This window comes from Dasypus novemcinctus, chromosome 28 (assembly GCF_030445035.2).
Source record: "Dasypus novemcinctus isolate mDasNov1 chromosome 28, mDasNov1.1.hap2, whole genome shotgun sequence".
Classification (NCBI taxonomy): Eukaryota; Metazoa; Chordata; class Mammalia; order Cingulata; family Dasypodidae; genus Dasypus; species Dasypus novemcinctus.
Genome location: NC_080700.1, coordinates 22814954 through 22835179, shown reverse-complemented (window position 1 = coordinate 22835179; position 20226 = coordinate 22814954). Strand labels below are relative to the sequence as shown.

Below are 20226 nucleotides of genomic sequence, written 5' to 3'. Positions count from 1 at the left end.
CTCAGCATGTAAATGCAATGCCTTCCCCCCAGCGTGGGACATGACACCCGGGGATGAGCCTCCCTGGCAACGAGGGACCACTATCAACTACCAACTGATGATGCAACTGGAAAATGACCTTATACGGAAGGTTCAATGCGGATCAGCAGAATATCCATGTCTACATAAAATACCATGACTTTAAAATGCTGTTTGACCTAAAGTAAGGGGGAAATGGAAAGGAGAAATGAGTTTATATGGCTACGAGTTTCTAAAAAAGAGTCTGGAGGCTGGCAGAAGGTTTGCCCTCATGCACAACTGAGCAGAGTCAGAGAGACAGATAAAGCAGATACAACCCCCAGATATTGGTTCCTTTGAGGGCTAAGGAGACCCATGGGAGTTATGGTCATGGCCGATGGGGTTGACTACCGGGGCAGATGGCCCCTCTTTGGAAATGGTGTTTATGTGTGATGAATCTGGACTCAGATGGGATCTCCCTTCATAAGACTTTCATGCTAATGTGCTGGAGGTACAGTTAATGTTGGGGTTTAAGATATATTTAGGGGATTTGAATCTCTGGACTGACAATGTGATAGCCAGATCCTGAGCCTCAACAGACTCCAGCACCTACAATCTGATTTATTGGACTTACCACACTCAGCTAAGATGGAGGTGAAGAAGGACAACCACCACACCATGGAGCCTAGAGTGATTACAACTGAAAATGGGAGGATTGCATCCAGCATCCAGGTGGAATCTGAGCCTCCTCTTGACATAAAGGTGCAATGGACACAACCAATCCAGTGTCCACATAGAAGAGGTGGCATTGGATTGGGAAAAGTGGACATAATGGACAAAGGGTATGGGGAAAGGCAGGAAGAGATGAGAGGTGGAGGCGTCTTCAGGACATGGAGCTGCCCTGGATGGTGCTTCAGAGGTAATCACCGGACATTGTAAATCCTCACAGGGCCTACATGATGGAATAGAGGAGAGTATGGGCCATGATGTGAACCAATGTATATGAGGTGCAGAGGTGCCCAAAGATGTACTTACCAAATCCAATGGATGTGTCATGATGATGGGAACGAGTGTTGTTGGGGGGGGGAGAGGGGGGGGTGGGGGGGTGGGGTTGAATGGGACCTCACATATATATTTTTAATGTAATATTACAAAGTCAATAAAAAATAAAAAAATTAAAAAAAAAATAAATAAAAGTGCTTTTTACTCAGAAAAAAAAAAAAAATAAAAAAATAAAAGACGTTTGAAAATCTTGTTCAAGGCTCGGGATTCAAACTGAAAGCTCCCGAGTCCGGCCAGCCGTCAATAAACCATTTTTCCTTCTCAAAATCATTCCTGAGTCCTGGCCTCTCTATACTCAAATAATTGAACTTCTCTTAAATTCCACAACAAGATGGCAACCCATCTGAGGTTCCTCAAGGTAGACATTTTGTAAACTCAGTTCTTAAGTTTACTTTTATTTGTTTCATTGTTGGTTTTAAATGTAGACTAGAAATAACAGACTTTGGAAATCATAGCCCACTGCCTGTTATAGGACAGGAAATAACCAGATAACCCAGTTAATTAGTCTGTAAGAAAAGCCTTTGTTACTCTATTATCACTAAGCTTTATTAGTAATATTAAGTCTCTGTTATTATCTCTAGTTTCTCTGCACATGTTTTGTTCTAGGCTAACTTTTTCAGTTAAGTTTGTAAAGCAAACAGTCCTAGGGGATAGAGCTTGTGTCTCTCTCCAGAGCACAAGGTAGATTTGCTTACAGCTCATTACGAAAGACCTGGTCCCTGAGCTAGGGCTCCTCAGCTGTGGGACATAGCCACTGCTCACGCCACGTGCACCGCAGCCCCTCGTGGGCCCCGTGGGGCTTGGGCTACAAGAGCAGCTGGCACAGTCTCGATGCCCTGTGCTGTGATAATCGAGTCCTGCGTCTCAGGCTCAGGCACCTCCTGTTCTCCACCGACATCCCCGATCCTGGGCAGTTTAATTGGGTAGCTTGCGAGTAGTGTTGCAGGAGGCAGAAAGATTCGTTGATCGCCTAGTGAAGGCCAGGACTCAGGAAGATTTTGGGGAAGGAAAAAGAATCATTACGACCGGCCGGGCTCAGGGACTCCAGTCCAAAACCAGAGCCCCGAATGGGATTTTTGGGTCCCTTTTATACAGGGGATGTAGGAGTGGTGCTTTGTTTGAGTACCAGATAAGCTTGAATTAACACATACCCCCCACATTCCAGGTAAGCTTGAATTAACTCATTTGGTCTGCACCTTCCCTGAATATCCAAAGCCTATAGAGTCTATATCACTTAATTGACTTTCAGGGAACTAGGAGACTGGAGTGGCTGGCGTGGAGACAAGAGGCGGTTCTTATTGTTTGTATGCACACATGGCTTATGCTGGAATCTTAAGTTTTAGCAAGTTTACACACACAGCCCCACCTCCCCCAGCCCATAGCAGTCAGATACAGTCTCACACCCTAAACAATTCTTGACAATTACTCGAGTGCCATAAAAGCATGTCCTTTAAGGAAAATTGGTGGAGAAAACACTGAAATTCACTGATGAGACATATGTAATATACAGCGTCAGTAATAATGTGGGGTTTTTGTTTTGGTGTGAGTTACTGGAGCCAGGGACTGAACTCGTACCTCCTATGTAGGAAGCCGGCGCTGAACCACTGAGCCACAGTGGCATCCCTGTGTTGTTTTTTCATTCATTTGCTTGTTGTTTGTTTTTTAGGAAGCACTGGGAACTGAACCCAGGACTCCCATGTGGGAAGCAGGTACTTAACTGCTTGAGCCATGTCCGCTCCCAGTAACTTAATTTTTACAGGAGTTTTCATATATCCTCGTATACCATTTTCTACCCTCTCCACTGCCCCAATACACATACACTGGAAAGGATTTGGGCTTTCATCTGGTGTTAGAGTAGTTTGTGACATGTTCACTGAATGTCTACCAGTAGCTTTCTGCAAGCTAAGAAAAAAATTTACTATTTATTTACCTGTATATGAAATGCCTTTTCAATAGTCCATCCAACTCAGCCCCTTTTAAGGAATTGCTTTGTTATGAATGAGGATTTTTTTCTTTATGTCTGCAAGAAACAGGCACATCTAGCTCAACACATGTCACGAGGCAGTAATGTCCTCCAAACCCTTTGTTTTGGTGATCAGAAATTGTTTTACATCTTTTCTCAATACACTGGAACTTGGCTTTTGAAGGATTTGTGGCACTTCAGAAAGGTTCTGTGAAAAGGATGGCAGTCTGTGTTAAATAAGCAAATAACAAAACAAACAGAAACCAATTAGCACAATTTCCCTGCAGTTGCTGGAAGGGACCTGAGCCCCTGAGCATTTCTCCATCAACACAAGTGCTCCAGTTTGCTAGGCTGCAGAAATGCAGATACTGTGCAGGAGGTTGGCTTAGACAAGGGGAATTTATTAATTTACAAGGTTACGGTTTCGAGTCTCAGAGACATGTCTAAATCAAGGGAATCTTTGGGATATGTTTCTTATAAAAAAATTTTTTTTAATACTTAAAAATGCTTTAGATTACATAAATATTACATGAAAAATATGGGGGATTCCCATATGCCCCTCTCCCTACCCCTCCCACATTTTCCCCACATTAACAACACCCTTCATTCGTGTGGTACATTTGTTACAATTGTATCACACGTATTGGAGCATTGCCTCTGAGTGTGGATTAGTGGCAAAATTGTATCTGTCCCACACAGTTTTGTAGATTATGACAAAATATGTAATGGCCTGTGTCCATCAGGAAGTTTAGCTGCAGGCGATCCTGGATTCCTCTAGCTGCTGCTTCTCCCCTGGCGTTCACTCTCTGTCTGAATTTCATTCTCTTATAAAGGACTCTGGTAAGAGGATTAAGACCCACCCTGAATGAGGTGGGTGTCACCTTTAGTTAAGGTCCTTCTCACACGGGCCATTACACATTTTGTGAAAACCCGTAAAATTGCGTGGTGCCAAGTGTAAACCATAACATAAATTCTAGACCGTGGTTAGCAGCAGTGCTCAGTATGTGCTCAGCAGCTGTGACAAATGCACCACAGTAATGAAAAACGCTGTTAAATGGGGGAAAGTGCGAAGGGGTGGGGATAGGGTATATGGGAATCCCCTATATTTTTGATGTAACAATTATGTAATCTAAAGCTTCTTTAAAAATAAAATAAAATGAAAAATAAGATCCTTCTCACCAAAAGGTCCTACTTGAGATGAATGGGTCCACACCCACAGGAATATTTTGACTTTTAAGAGCAGACTTTTCTGGGGTCCTGACAGGTGCAGATCACCAAATGTGACCCTCAGCTCCTGTCACACACGCTGGGCATCCCATCCATCGCAGCAAGGCTGATCACACACCTTCATCTGTGGGGTTGGCCCTGCAGGGAGGGAGCTCTGCCACTATTCCACTTACCATGTGGGCTGTTCTCAAGAAGTCAGGAAGGCCTGGTTTACTGTCGTTAACCAGCAGTGTACCCCCTGGGATCGGTAAGTGGCTTGTAGTTAAGAAAAGCCTGAGTTCTTAAAATCTGGCTTTGGGACTCTTCTCTATATAATGGCACCCTCCACATTTTTGGAAAGTAACGGAATTTACCTCATATGTGGTATTTATTTCAGATGGAGTGAGCAAGTTCTGCTCTGGCTGTAATATTTTGAGAGCAAAAAATAGTAGAGTTTACTGGCATTCCCGGCAAGGTTGGTGCGACTCTGTGGTTCTCAAAGTTGAGGTCTCCAGTACTGCTGTGACAACATCACCTGGCAGGTCGTAAGAAATCCAAATCCTTGGTGCCCTTGCACCACTGCTGAATTAGAAACTCTGGGGGCGCGGCCAGAATTCTCTAGCTAACAAACCCTGGTGATTCTGATATACATGAATTTGAGACCCACTGATAAACCCACTGATAAAAAACTCACCATTTGTCAGTGTCAGAGAACAATGAGGTTAAATAGATTACAAATAGTGAAGGAAGAAAATAAGTGTGGTGACGTCAAATATATAAGGGAACTCATTAACATTTGTTAAATGGAGGTATTGATGGTGACATAAGAAAATTTAGTGCCCAGCCTATTCCAGGAACTGTTAGGGTACAAATATAAATAAGGTATTTACACCACTATCTCATGGAAGAATTATAGGAGTGGATATACTGTGGCCTCCAGACCAAATCAGACTTGTCACCTCTTTTTGTAAGTAAAGTTTTATTGGAACACAGTCAGTCACCCCCATTAATTTATAAATTGCCTCTTGCTACTTTCGGGCTATAAAGGCAGAGTTGAGTGGTTGCGACTGAGATCATATGGCCTGTGAAGCCAAAAAATATTTCCTACCTGGCCCTTTACATGAAACATTTGCCAATGCCAGGTCAAGTGTTTACAAGGAAAACACTCTCTGCCTTCCAATTAGTTAAGACAAATGGAGTTGAGGAATGAACATGAGCCGTGTGCAGTGGTACTGCGTCCATCCAGCAATATGGTTGTAGAGGATTTTTGCAGCAGCAGTAAATTTAGCTTCACAAATGTTAGTATTGTGGAAAACGTAGATCCTCTTTGACAAGAAACAGCAATTACTGACTGACCACCTCGGTGTGCGCAGGGGAAGAAAGGGTGTGTGAACAAATGTGGAAGTAGGAGAAGGAAGCCATGAGGAAAAGTACAAAAAAGCCATTTTGATTGAGAAGGGGGAAATGTAATCCGTCAAGAGAATGGACCTGTGTGAAAAGCTTCAGGTAAAGCATGTGATGTAGGACGTGGATTGGAAATGGCAGGAGCAGGAGGAGGGGGTGGTGTGCAGCTGAGTACTGACAGAGAGCTAAGCCAGGAAATTAGTTTCACCGGGGAAGCGTCTCCCAGGGAATGCTGGGATGTTGACAGAAGGCAGAAAATGGGACAAGGCTTTCGATGAGGCAGGGGAGAGCCATAACCTGCTAGTCTACTGTAGTTCCATGAGTACTTGCATGCTTATTGATAGGTTCACAAGATTCCTTACTTAGTTGTACATTCTTATTGCTAAAGGAGCAACTATATAAGGATATTTAACAGAGGGGTGTTGGCCTTTATATCAGAAAGAATATTATACGGAAGTGACAAAATGGGAGAATTCCATTAGGAAGCCTGGGTTCACCTTTAACTCTTTGACCTTGAACCGATCATTTCATGGCTCACCATCTCCCTTTTCTCATATGTGAGATATTATTTTAGGCTTCCTCTTGCATACATGCTCTGTTGTTCTACTAGACTCTCTCTTTTTATAGAGGGACATTGCTTAACTAAGGGCTGAGTGTTTCCCTGGCCCCTTGACTTAAAGACGAAAAGAAGGAGTGAATAAGCGTAGACCTTGTCACCCTTCCATTGTTGCAAGAATATTAGTATCCCTCAGAAGATACGGTGCTCATTCATTCCTGGCTCATACCTAATGACTGATTTCTTTTCTTGCAGAAAGAGATCATTCACTGCAGAAAAGTTTAGAGAGAGGAAAATGGCCGGCTGGAATTTCAGGTGTGTGATCTTATTTCTCTTTCATTCTTTCAGGAATTTTTCTTCAAATGTGGAGCACATCCAACCTCTGACAAGGAAACATCAGTAGCTTTGAACTTGATCACAACAAATAGTCGAAACATAAGTTGCATAACGTGTACAGATACCAGGTAAGAATTTGATCTGAAGAAATTGTCACACTCAATAGCTTTCCTTTCCAACACTATTCTTCATGAAACTTCCTCAGCAATTTCTCTTACCTGAATAGTGTCTGTTTATTTATTTATTTATTTATTTATTTATTTATTTATTTATTTATTTAGGAGGTGCTGGAGATTGAATCTGGGACCTTGTATATGCAAAGCATGTGATCAATCACTGAGCTACACCTGCTTTATTTTGATGATGTCCCCAGTGGGTCTATTTTAATGTGATGAAACTTTAAAATGCCAAATGCTTTGTTTAGTTAGTAGTCAATTAGGATCCTAGGATAAGTGAGAAGACATATCTAAAATAGTTCGATATGTCAATTTTAGTTGACATCAACATGCAAACTCATTATTGATATCAAAGTTTTCTAAAAGAAAATGAACATGATGTCAAAATTTAGACTGTAATAACAATATATAAGCGTCAGTTATCAAAATACAGAGGCCATAACATTTAGTTTAGTTTTCTATACCACTTCATTTCTTTCAAGTTTTTGTCTGTGTAGACATTGGGGCATCACATATATTTATATCCAAAAAGTAAAAGCATGCTGCTCATTTAGGAGCTGGTTATCTCCAATTCCAGTGTATAGAATGAAAGATGGAAAACGTGAAGAGGATCTGCTTGAAAAAAAAAAAAGAGTGACTAGATTTGAATTATAGTTTAGAGGGATAGGATAGGACAAAATACAAGAAGCTATGAGGGTATTTAATCTGCAGGGCAGAAGGTTGAGAGTAGAAGTCCTTACTCCACAATATTCAAATGAAGAGACTAAAATTAGCTTTATTACATGTTCTCTGAATTTGGCTAAATGCTTGAATTTTAGCAGAGGAATCTTAGCCTTTATATCAGAAAGAACATACTGAAGTGACAAAATGAGTTAATAAAGTCAAAGAAACTTCTTTCTTTTAGAGTTTTAAGCAAATACAGCTATATGCCCTATTCATTTTGTATTATGTGTTATAGCTCCTTGGTGTCTGGGATCATATTCAATGGCCTTTTCAAGTTTCTTTAAACTATATGATTTCATGCTGAGCAGATATTAATACTCCTAACACAATTCTTCTAACTCTTTAATAAATTTAAATAAAAGCGTTGATTAATAGAAACCTAAGTCTTAATAAAATCTGTCAAAAGAAACCCAAAACTTGTCTCTGAGGAGTAAAGATTAGACATTTTCCTTTTTGCTGGATGTCCAGTCACTGCTCTAATGGTGGTGTTGCCTGATGAATACAGCCGTCAGCCTCACCTGGCAGGGTGAGTGATTGTGGATCGCTAATGCCTTCAACATGCAAGGATAGCGGAGACGATTCTTTCGGATTTTCAGCAAAGGAATTAGAAATTGCTAAAAAACAAGGGCTCAACTGCTTTTAAAGCAGTGTAATATTAAAAAACCTCTTTTCTATTTTTCAAAAGAATTCAAAGCATACTTCTGGAAGTCCGAATGCCGTCCAAAAGCCTGTATTTTGAAACCTTCCATTAAAGTTGATAAAGATGACATGAAAATATGTAGTGATGATCATATTATCTTACTCTGAGCATTGCCCTCCACGTTTCCTGCTGCTAAGCTGTCACCTTTTTTATTAATAACATCTTTCTAAGAAAATGAGCTTCCCAGGTACACGGGGAGATAATTGTTGGTAAAATGATATTGTCTGTCGCAATAACATTTTTCATATTATTGCTTTTGGGAGATTTTAAAAATAGAAGCTACTACATTCTATTAGATGTAAGTGTGTGTGTATCATCAATGACTTGATTGATTATTGTCCCTTTTTGTATAAGACAGAAGATAGTGTCCTATATTTTTGTAGGATAAAGAAGGGAATCTTTCTTCTTCCTTTGACGGGTGTGTGTATAGAGATGCTACGAGGTCTTGATGTGGACCCTGATCATTCTTTGTTTGTTTTTCTCCCCAATAATGCTTTATTTTTTATTAGAAGTAATTCATGCATATATATATATAATTTTTTTTAAGGATTGAACCCAGGACCTCTTGGAAGGGAAGCAGGTGCTCATCCCCTGAGCTATATCTGCTTCCCCAATTATTTTTTATATGTTTGCAATTACTTTTACCCTCGCTGTTACTAATATATTGGTTCATTGCTTTCTAATATCTTGATTATACCTGAATATTTGCATCTAGGTATGGTGTGTATATGTGTGGTGCCTGTCAAATGGGATCATATTGCCTGTGTTAAATATATCCACAGTTTTGTATCTGGCTTTATCTATCTGACATGGTATTATGATAGATTTCCCCTGTCATGAAACAGCCCATGAGAACAAAAGTGTTTAATAGATGGCCAAGATTCCACCATGTGGGAATTCTCTGCATTAGCTCACCATTTCCTTATTGTTGAACATTTAGATTATTTTTAGTTTTGTTTTAAAAGTGGTTAACTAGGGCTGAAATGCATATCTATATACAGAACTCTGTATGCTTTGAATCTAAGATTAGAGTCTTAGAAATGGGAATGCAAGGACAGCGGCCCTGGTCATCTTTAAGGTCCTCGATATATATTCCAGATTTCTTCCTTGAAGCATTGCACCTTTTTAGATGGTTATTTCTCATGTTTGACAGTGCATCCCTTTCTGCATAATTTCCAGCATTGCATATGGTTGTTTTTTTTTTGGCTTTGTCCATTTGATAAAGGAAATGATTTAATTTTCATTAATATTTTTAAGTTATTATTAGCATGTTAAGAGTATTTCTTATTTTCTTTTCTGTACTTTTAGCTATGAAGGAACAATGCAAAGCTTTTTTCATATGGAAGCTTTAGTGAAAAATCTGGAAAACAGATCTGGCCTCAGCAGTAACTTTTTCATTCCCACTTCTGTTATCCATGTTTTACCATATGGTTTACTGGCTTTTGAATTTATGCCTAATAATATATTCCTTTGGTTGTGATTTTGAAATATTGCGTCTTCCTAGAGTTAAGTCAAAAGTTATTAATTATGGATTCAAGAGCAGAGGTCTTTGTCATCTATATATTACTATTGTTTTAATGATTTTTGCATGTGTATTTAATCATATATCATTAGTCAAATTAGACATAATTAACCACATAATAGATTAATATCTGAGGATAATGCTAAATTTATCTTTAAATAGCTTTCCTATGTTCCTCTTATCATTCTATTCCAAATTAAAAATATTTTCTTTTGTGATTTACAAACATATACTCTTGTACAATTAGAGATTGATATCTCTTCCCTTTCCCTTTTAAATAATAGTACTTAGAATTTCCATAATAACTTAGATACAAGGAGCCCAATGCCACAAGCTAAATTTTTTACCTCTGGAGAATAGCTTAATATCTTAGGGTTCCAGTTTCCTTATAAAATCCAGGAATTGGAATAAGTAATCTAAAAGGCTCTGACTGGTTCTTTAGACAACAAAAGGGAGGGTTAGTCCATGTCCACCTCCTATAAATAGATCATACAAGTAGAGAAAATCCTTGTTTGGGTCCTGTTTCTTGTCTGATGCAGAAATAAAAGATGAGATTTTCAGTAATACTCTTCAGATCACACATTGTGATTATAATCTGTAGAGAAAGAATATGATACACATGTTAGTCAATGTCAATATTTAGACCTAAAATTTAATTCTGCTATATGACTTGAATCCTTGAGTTTACATTCAATATCAAATATTTCCAAGTATCCCTTAAAGAAATATGTTAAATATTTGGGAGCCAGAACATTCTGAGACTTTATGTGACCCCAGGACATAAAGCCTTGCCATCTACTCTCCTATCCACAGTAGTGAATTGATCTTCACACAGCCAAGGTAATTAGTTGGTAATCTTATGTTTATAAGTGAAAAGGTAGTGAGGTGAACAAACAGCAAAACAAATGAACAAGACTGAAAGAAAGGGCAGTCCTTGAAAGCAGAATTGAGATACCATTAAGTATTTCCAATAGGAATTACATCAGAAAGGATGACGGGAATGGATTTGGTTCAATGGATAGAGCATCTGCCTACTACATAGGAGGTCCAGTGTTCAAACCCAGGGCTTCCTGACCCGTGTGGTGAGCTGGCCCATGCGCAGTGCTGATGTGCACAAGGAGCGCCATGCCGTGCAGGGGTGTCCCCCATGTAGGGGAGCCCCACATGCAAGGAGTACGCCCCATAAGGAGAGCAGCCCAGCGCAAAAAAAAGCGCAGCCTGCCCAAGAGTGGCACCGCACACATAGAGAGCTGACGCATCAAGATGATGCAACAAAAAGGGACACAGATTCCCAGTACTGCTGACAAGAATAAAAGCGGACACAGAAGAACACACAGTGAATGGACACAGAGAGCAGACAACGTGGGGTTGGGGGGTGGGCAGGGAAGGGGAGAGAAATAAAAAATTAAAAAAAAATAAAGGATCAAAACACTCTGGACACCTCAATTAGACTCAGATATATCAATATCAAGCCATATAAAAAGGATACAGGCAAATTCCCAAAGTGTGACATCAGAAGCCACCCCGGGGAAAATGGTACTCCTGTTCCTTGAATCTCACTTGACAGTATTTTTATTCTTACATTTTAGAAATCTAAATTTTGACAATTTATATACAATAGAAAATTGTTACCAAGATAATATTTGGCCAAAAAAAAACACCATCTTTTCTCTAACCCAGCTCTGCTGATTTAGCAAAAACATATCTTAAAGTCTATTTATACTTGCCCCTGGTGTTCCTTGGGGCTACTAATGTAATTGTCTTTTTTTTTTTTTTTAAAGATTTATTTTTATTTATTTAATTCCCCTCCCCTCCCCTGGTTGTCTGTTTTCTGTGTCTTTTTGCTGCGTCTTGTTTCTTTGTCCGCTTCTGTTGTCGTCAGCGGCACAGGAAGTGTGGGCGGCACCATTCCTGGGCAGGCTGCACTTTCTTTTCACACTGGGCAGCTTTCCTCACGGGCGCACTCCTTGCGCGTGGGGCTCCCCTACGCGGGGGACACCCCTGTGTGGCACGGCACTCCTTGCGCGCATCAGCACTGCGCATGGGCCAGCTCCACACGGGTCAAGGAGGTCCGGGGCTTGAACCGCGGACCTCCCATGTGGTAGGCGGACGCCCTAACCACTGGGCCAAAGTCCGTTTCCCTGTAATTGTCTTTTGACATGATTTTGGTATTCGTTCATTCATTTATTCATGAAATGTACCTAAAAGAGCTGTGAGAGTCTTTATTACTTTCCCTTTGAGTGCATTTTATTATATCTTTGGCTTCTCCTGTCAATTCACATTACACTTTGGATTTGTCATTTATTTAATGTTTCAAAATTGTCTATGTTCTCTATACATCAAATTTTTGAGACATTGATAATGGTTATCTTCAATCAACTAACACTTTCGTAACATTTGGGGGCCATTGGAAACTGATCATTTTACCTAGCCAGCACACTCTGAAGACAAAAATCAGAGATCCCATTTTACAGTTTAACTGAATTACAGTTTAACTGAAATCTATAACATGGACTTTTTCCAAAAGGTAGTCACTTTATTTTTGTAATGGAAAGATTGTTGGAAACTGTTTTGTTGGATCGGAGTCCTTGCTTTGGTATATAGATCTGTATTTTTCCTTCTCTTAGGTCCAACTAATATTCTTTCTCCCAGGCAAGGTAACCTTATGCTAGGGACAAAGGGACCTTCATAAAAGTATGGGGAGGATTTTGGACTGTCAGTTTTACATGGTAGTATAGAGAAAAGTAAATCAAATAATGTAACCAATCATAAATGCCAAATTCACATTGAAACAAAGAATATATTTATAGTAGAAAGAAAAATCTTACAACTTTTATGATCAAAGAGGAAACTTCAAAGACATGTCTTTTTATCAGGCTACTTCTCACTGTGCCCAGACTGCATGGGTGGTAAGTTCTTTCTCCTTATTCCATGAGTGATTTTTTTTGTGAAAAAAGCCTGGGATATGTGGATCTCAGCCAGTCACGAAGAACTGCTATAAATCCTTCTGGAAAAGAGAATCCATCCTATATGAAGACGTCCATAAAAGATGATTACATTCCTTCTCTGCTAACCAAATGTAGAGATTAATGGCCTGGCATTTTCCCCTAAATTTATTTTAATTCCTTTGTACTTCCCTTGTATAAATGAATAGATTGAAGCTAAGACATTCTTTAAAAATGCAACTGATCATACCATAAATCAGTGGCTTAACCAACATATAAGCAAGCACTGCAAGTTCTGCATCGTTTCCGACCATGCCACGTTCTTTCTGAAATGGGCCTAGTTTTCTCAGTACCTAAAAGGGCAGGATCTCTGATGAGGTTGGAAGGTGGATTTGGATGTGAACGAGAAAAACCTGGCAGTAAAATGAGATTCGGAGACAAGAAGCAGCTTGGACTTGCAGCTGTGTGTCCTGACTTTAAAAATCAGTATGAGCTGAAGAAACAGAGCCACACGCTGGTCCGGCTCCTCTCAATAACCTCATACTGTTTGCAGGACAAGATCCAAATTTAACTCGTCTTCCCTGCAATATTCAGCACAATTCTTTGCATCAAAGAAATTTAAATAAGTTTCTGCTCATTTGACTTAAAGTAAATATGTCTTTAGCTCACAATAAACAGAAACCAGTTCTTTTTATATAAGACACTCTCATTTAAAACTCCTTGTGGATTTGAATGAAGTTTTGTACAACATAGTTAAGTAAAATAATAAATTAATGAGAAGTCAGGTGGAGAATTTTAAGGAGCACAATTAGCAATAAGGAGGGAAAGCAATTTTTGAGATCTTAACGCACAGGGTATAGGTTAGTCAGCTCTATTATTTGAGGTCAGTTATTTATGAACACATAGAAGACATATCTGATCAACATTGGTACTTTGAAATGTGAGCCCTGTCAGTTTTAATGTCAGTGAGTGACCTTCACTTCTCTTGTGGTGAACCCTGTAGATTTCAAATTCAAGGGGCTGCACCAGCAGGGTTTCCTGAAGATGTTATAGGAACTTATGCATGAAATTCATATGGCTTCCCTTTTCATTTAACTGTCACTGCGGGTGCATAGCAGCCCCCGCTGGCACTAGCAGGGCAATACTGCAAATCCTCCTGGACCAATTTTATATTTGTTAAGGTCAGCCTTGCATGTTGTAGCCGTCTGGATTTTTAAGCAGTTCATTTTCTGATGGTAGATGTTAAGAAGAAGCTCAAGTCCTGAAGCATCAACTCTCACTAGGACTTTGCCGACAGTCAAGCATTCTTTTTAAGGTCCGTGTACATGGAAAATAAATGCCCATATCGTCTTTAAATAGCTATTTTCCTTGTTCAGACATATCTTGCATGTGCCTTGTGCATTTATTTTCAATTGCAGTTTTACCCTTTTAAGTAGCGATTGATCACAAATTAGGAGAAGGGGGATAAATTGCTTTCCATTGCAATATATTACTGCACTGATTCATATCTTCAGATTGAAATCTTATACTGCTGGAACAGCTTTTAGTGATATCCTGTCATTTTCTCTCCATGAACATCTTCTATGTACTATCATTCCTTGTGACATTTAGAATTAAGTACTTTAAGATTTTTCTTCTGTGCTTCTTGTGGCTCATAGAGCTATTTGCAGTATAATAAGCATCAGTTGTGACCTGGTATGACTCCTGGTGTGACAATTTGAAGTTATTTTAAGAATTCCCAAAGTAGAAAGATTATGTTCTTAAACTAGTCTCTTCCTCTGGGTGTGGTACCCTGTGACTGTGCTGCATTCTGTTTGCAGAACGTAATCAAAGGGGCCTTTGATTAAATTACTTGATGAGATCAGTTTGGGGCTTTTGCTTGGACTGTGTCAGGAGGGCACGACTCAGGTTGAGTTTCTGCCCTTGTGCTGGGTCTGGTAGTCTGATATAAAGGGAGATACAAAGAGAGAGACATACAGAAAATGGGAGCTGCCATATTATATTGCTCCTGACAATACAGAGAGATTGGACTGCAGGAAAATGGAACCCCCCCAAGAGACTGAGAGAGGAGGCCCAGAAAGAGACAAGCCCTGTGCTTCAGCTGAGCTCTGGAAGGCAGAAGATTGTGGAGGGGAAGGCAAGAGCAAGGGCAGCCGCCAACTTGCTGTGCCATGTGGCCTCACAACAGCTGACTTGGTGAGAAAGCACCTCTAATGGTACCTTGATTTGCATATTTAATGGCCTTAGAACTGTTTTTCCCCAAGTAAATTTTCCATTATAAAAACCAGCCCTTTGGCAAAAACACCTGGAGTTCCAAAAAAGGTATTTATTGAAGCAGGGGTCATGGCACTTTAATTCTGTTCCTTGTTAATTTGACCAACTCCACATTAAAAAGTGAAAATTTTTTAAAAAATTAAAAACTGCCTCAAATTTGATTTCTGAAAGTATAACTGTGAGTAGAATTTTAAGGGTTTCTATTTCCAGATATTGTAGTTGTTCCCAACTCTGAGGACAACTGCAGTGTCTTCAGAGTCCCTATGCAATCAGATCCACACATTAGTGTACAGCAGAAGTGTGCCTGTAGACATACTTAGCATCCTATAAAATCAGTGTCACAGGCAGAGCAATTTTATACAGATGTCTGTCATCTTTAACATCTCCTCTACCATCAAAGATCCTTAAAAATCAATCAGTCTGCTCCTTTCAATATTTGTTGAGCTCATAGGTGGCTCACGTAGCAATTCCAGGTGCTTCAAAGTTGAGATAAAACATTATGCTTTTGTTTTTTTATGGGCTGCAGGGAGAGCGGATGATGGCTATATACTCTGGCAGTTCAGTGGTGTGGTGGAAGGCAGCTCTGAAGGCGAGGTAGAATGTTTCAGCACCTATCAGTGAATTCTCAGTGTATTGTGGCTATAGAACAGATACCCCACCTTCCTCCTTTTGGTGAAGACTTCTCATTGAACCTTTTACTTGGCCAAGAGAGCATTATGAAAAAAGAGAATCATTTGTATGAGTGTGAGCTTGGTACATTCTGGACCAAGAATGTATGTGTGTGTGAGCAGGGCATTCCCCAGTTATCTATAACTAGTCTGCTCCATACATGTTACCTGCCTGACCCCAAAACCATGCAACATAGCTACCACCTTACTAAAGTGCCTCATCTTTGCAGAGGCCAGACTCTGATACTTGGTCCTTTCATTGAAGATCCACACACCAGTTTCCTTCTTCTGTGCTTTGTGGTTTTTTCAGACCATGTGGGAGAGTTTTCATACATTTTCAGTCTTGCAGGATAATTTGATGTAAAGGTGTATGCTAGGACCACCCAGAAGAGTTTGATTCCAACAGTTGTTAGGTAACAATTGCTCTGTTATCTGTTATCATGTTTATATGTTTTTTGCACATATGTTGATCTTCATGTCTTCCAGGGGTAAATGTCATACCTATTTTACAGATGAGATGCAAAGTGATGTAGTTACATAACTTGCTCAAAGTTCCAGTGCTTTTAACAATGGAATATCATGCAGCAAGAAGAATAAACTCAACTGTATGAGGTTACAAGTATAATACTGAGGGGAAGAAGCTGGACTAATATATTATTTCTCTTATATATATATATATATATATATATATATATATATATATAATACCTTCAAGCAATACTTCTCTATAGTTCATAACATTTTTAATAGAAAAAAATTATTTTTTCTTAAATTAAAATGAGTTAATATTTCAGTTTGAGTGTTATCACAGGTACTGTATTTTTTTTTTTTCATTAAGAGAACATTTCTTTGACAAACGTTTTTACAGGAACTCACCAAATAAGTTATTTTTAAGTATACATATTTGGAAAGTTCTGTCACATTTAAATGCAACAAAATCAGAGGTTGTCTCAATTTCATTTCTTTGTCATATGGTAATTAATTTTTTCTAGTTAAAACTGTTGTATTAAAAGATTCTTCACACTCATTGAAATTTCCAGAAATCGAATTGTAAAGTTTTATAAATGAAAACTTAGACACTGAGCTATCATCATTTAGTCTGTCTTTCCCCTCCATTTTAAGTATTAGTTTCAGTACCTTCTTGCAGACTTGTTTTCGTGATTTAAATATGCTTAAATCTTCAAAAATGGCAGTTTGGAGCAGTCCATTAGATAAATATCTTGATGAAAGATTGCTACAATTATTTTTGAAGATTTTCTCTTATGTTTTATTTTTATGAGTTTTATAGTTTCCTTCTTACATTTATTTTTTCTTTATTTTTAAAGAAACTTTAGATTACATAAATGTTACATCAAAAATAGAGGGGATTGCTGTATACACCACCCCCACTCCCTCCCACTGGGTGCATTAACATGTTTCATTAGTGTGGTACTTTTGTTACAATTGATGAACACATACTGGAAGCATTGCTATTAACCATCGTCTGTAGTTTTACATTATGGTTTACACTTTGCACTGCACAATTTTATAGATTTTTGACAAAATGTATAATGGCTTGTATCCGTCATTGCAATGTCATGCAGTACAATTCCAATGTCCCCAAAATGCTCCATGTTAAATGCCCCATGTAAAGATTGCTACCCAATTTTCAGCAAACTGCAAACAAAATGAAGAAGTAGTTTAAATCTGTTTGTAAGGACATCAGTTTAAAAAATAGTTTTTCAGGCTATTTCCCTTAGATGCCCTGGTGATGGGTAGCAAAGCGAGAAAGTGTATAGTGCCATGCTGCAGAAAAAATTTTAAATCCAATATCAACTTTGTTACTATTGTTCAGTTTTTGTGTGTATATTGCAATATTTGTACATTTTGACAACTACATTTTCTGCTTTGATCGATAGAATATCACAGCTTATTTGGACACAATTACGAATTCTGTATACACCACAATTATTTCTAAGCATGTCTGTTCCTTGAGCTCCTAAATTTAATAGCATCTTTTTTACTATATTGTTGTTCTCCACCAAAATGTATAGTTGTATTATTAGTTTAAAATGATGAATGCCATATTTGCTGTTGAACTTTTAAGCTGGATTTGCAGTAGAATTCATAAATAATGGCAGATATCTCAACACCATCACAAGAGAAAATTTAAATTTAAAAAGTGAACTGTTGCTGGAGTTAATGAAATTTCAATTTTTATTATCCTGTGACAATTATAGAAAAATTATTTAGTTATGTATAAAAATTATTTAGTTCTGCTAAGGAAGATAACACTAACAGCCATCACTTAACATTTTGTGTATGTACAAGAAAACTTGAAATCAAGATGAGTACATTAATCTAGAGCTGTCATTCGATCTAAATGAAAAGTCCTTTGCAAACGTACCTTCTGAAGCTGCATGTGTTAAACCGTATCCCTAAGCACAACATTCATAAAATAACTACTGACTTAGGAGTAGATGCTGATGCTTCTGTAGCAGATTTGTGTCTCCTGGTTTTCATGTGGTCAGTGATTTTAATAATATCCCTGTGGTACCTGGAAAATGTTGAGAAATACCTGTGCAGTTTACACATTCATCATTAACTATCTTAAGAAATAAAAATTCTGTGCTTCATGCATATTTCCTTCTTCAACTTATGACTGATGAAAGGGTTTATTCCAAAAAAAAATAACTTATCAACAATCCCATTAATAAATAGTTGTAGGTATATATGAAAATAAAGCTATGTAGCAAAGGTCTTCTGACTCAATGTTCTCTATACTGTCTGGCCTCTATTTTCTGTGTGCTGCATGTACAGTGAACCTATTTTTCACCATGTTTTCCATTGACCCACCAACTGGTGGCCTTTTGCCTTTATGCACCTTACAGACCCCAGCCCAGCCCTGGCACAAATTTATGGCGCTCACGGTGGCAGGCAAGGCTAGCAGCATCGAATACTGCTCGTGCCACCACCGCTGGCACAAGGAGTTACATGTCCGAGCTGATGCCCAAGTCCCCTTTGTTTTCTCTATGAGCATCCTATACATTTCTTTTTGTAAAGATGGTGCTAGTTACTTTGAGAATGGGAAAGCATCAGGAGGAAAGCGATGCTAGTGAATACTGGGCCCCAGCGAGAACTCTTGACTGCACGTGTGTCACGTACACAGCTAGATGAGACCGTAGCAGAAGTTAGCACAGTGTGTAAATTTGTCAAAACCAGTCCAGTTTACTTTAATGTAGCTATTAGTAATAATGCTTCTTTAAATACTGGGGAATCTAGGACAAACGTTAAACCAGACAGAATGCATGGACAAGAGCAAAAATTACAACCATCCCAGGTAAACCTTGCCATATAGTAATCCTAGGCATGCCTCTAAGTTTTAGGTTTTCTGATTCTATCACAGGCTTTCCTTGGGCTATTGGGGAACTTTTGTGACCCTGTGTGCCCAGAAACACAGCAAGGAGTTGTGATCCCAGATAAAACCACTTCTTGTAGACCAAAACCTTTGAACCAGAGGACCTGAGATAAAATTTCAGCCTCAGTTCTCCTCCTCTCCCAGGTAATATGTCACTGTTTATTAGGAGATCCAGGCTGTTCTGATTATGGAAAAGAGGCTGAAATGGGAAGGGGTGGTGGAAGGTGCTGTAGCCCTGGGTGCTATACCCTTCCTGAAGTTCTTTCCTGTCCCTCGGCTTAAAATATCCGACTCATTTCTGCAATGCTGGAATGCAAGATGAAATCAATAATGTTTCCTAAAATTTTAAAACATCCCCTCTGTCTCTCTCTGCCCTAGATTAACCCCAAGTTACTCATAGTCCTGCCATAGCCACTGAGTTGTGGGGCAGTATCAGTATAATAATGTGCTAATAATAATTAGTACATTATTATCTGTTGTTACCAGTATAGGTACTAATAATAATGAGTGTTACAAATGAAAACACGAATAAGAAACGTAGGAGAATGTGTACCTGCAGTGTTCTCTATATATTCATTAGTGAAAATCCCCAATGAGAAAGTGAATGATGATGCTTCTGTGTGTTCTTAAGCTACAGTTGGAAGAGCAGGCTGCCTTTTGGTGGGTAAGAAGTTTGACATTCTTATGTCTCTGGACAGACTTTGATTCCTTCTGACAAAGACACTTTATTCCAAGCAAGACAAATTGACTTTCTGTCCCCCAGCAAGTTGTAGTTCTTGCTTGTTCCAGCATTGACCCTTTTGCTAACAGCAACTAATCCTCATTCGACATCACTTTCACATTTAGCCTAAAACCCATCTCTTTCAGAATGTCTCTGCGGGGAAATGTTTTTCCTATTTGTATCATTCTCACAAGAAGTATGTATAGAGTGTTAATCCAAGAGATACTTGTAGTCATATATTATTGTTTAAGTGATCTTAAATCATCCTCTGAATTCCTAAATCCTTTCTTTTTCTCTCTTTTTTTTTTTTTTTTTACAGTCAAGACTCAGATATCTTTAGTTCACCTCTAAAGCCTTTTCAACTCTTGAGATGTCCTGGTAATGAACTAGTTAATTAAGAGTGCTACCTTTGAAGGGAAACTGTAGGTCCAAAACTTGGCTCTGCAATGATAAAATAGGACAAATAGTGCCTTCTCATTTTTGCGTTGGGTTATTGTGGAAATAAATGGGCTCCACACGTGAAAAACACTTAGAACAATACTTCGAACTTTAACAGTGTGTCCAGTGAGCCAGACT

At 38.8% G+C, this 20226-nt stretch overlaps 1 protein-coding gene across 7 annotated transcripts in view; it reads left to right on the top strand.

Moving 5' to 3' along the window:
* Positions 1 to 20226, top strand: part of PRKN (parkin RBR E3 ubiquitin protein ligase) — a 1534725-nt gene that overhangs the window by 829679 nt on the left and 684820 nt on the right. For all 7 annotated transcript variants that reach the window (XM_058289661.2, XM_058289664.2, XM_058289660.1 and 4 more), the window contains one exon: positions 6537 to 6652. In XM_058289661.2, coding sequence (XP_058145644.1) covers positions 6537 to 6652 — 116 coding nt within the window. The remainder of the gene's footprint in view (positions 1 to 6536; positions 6653 to 20226) is intronic.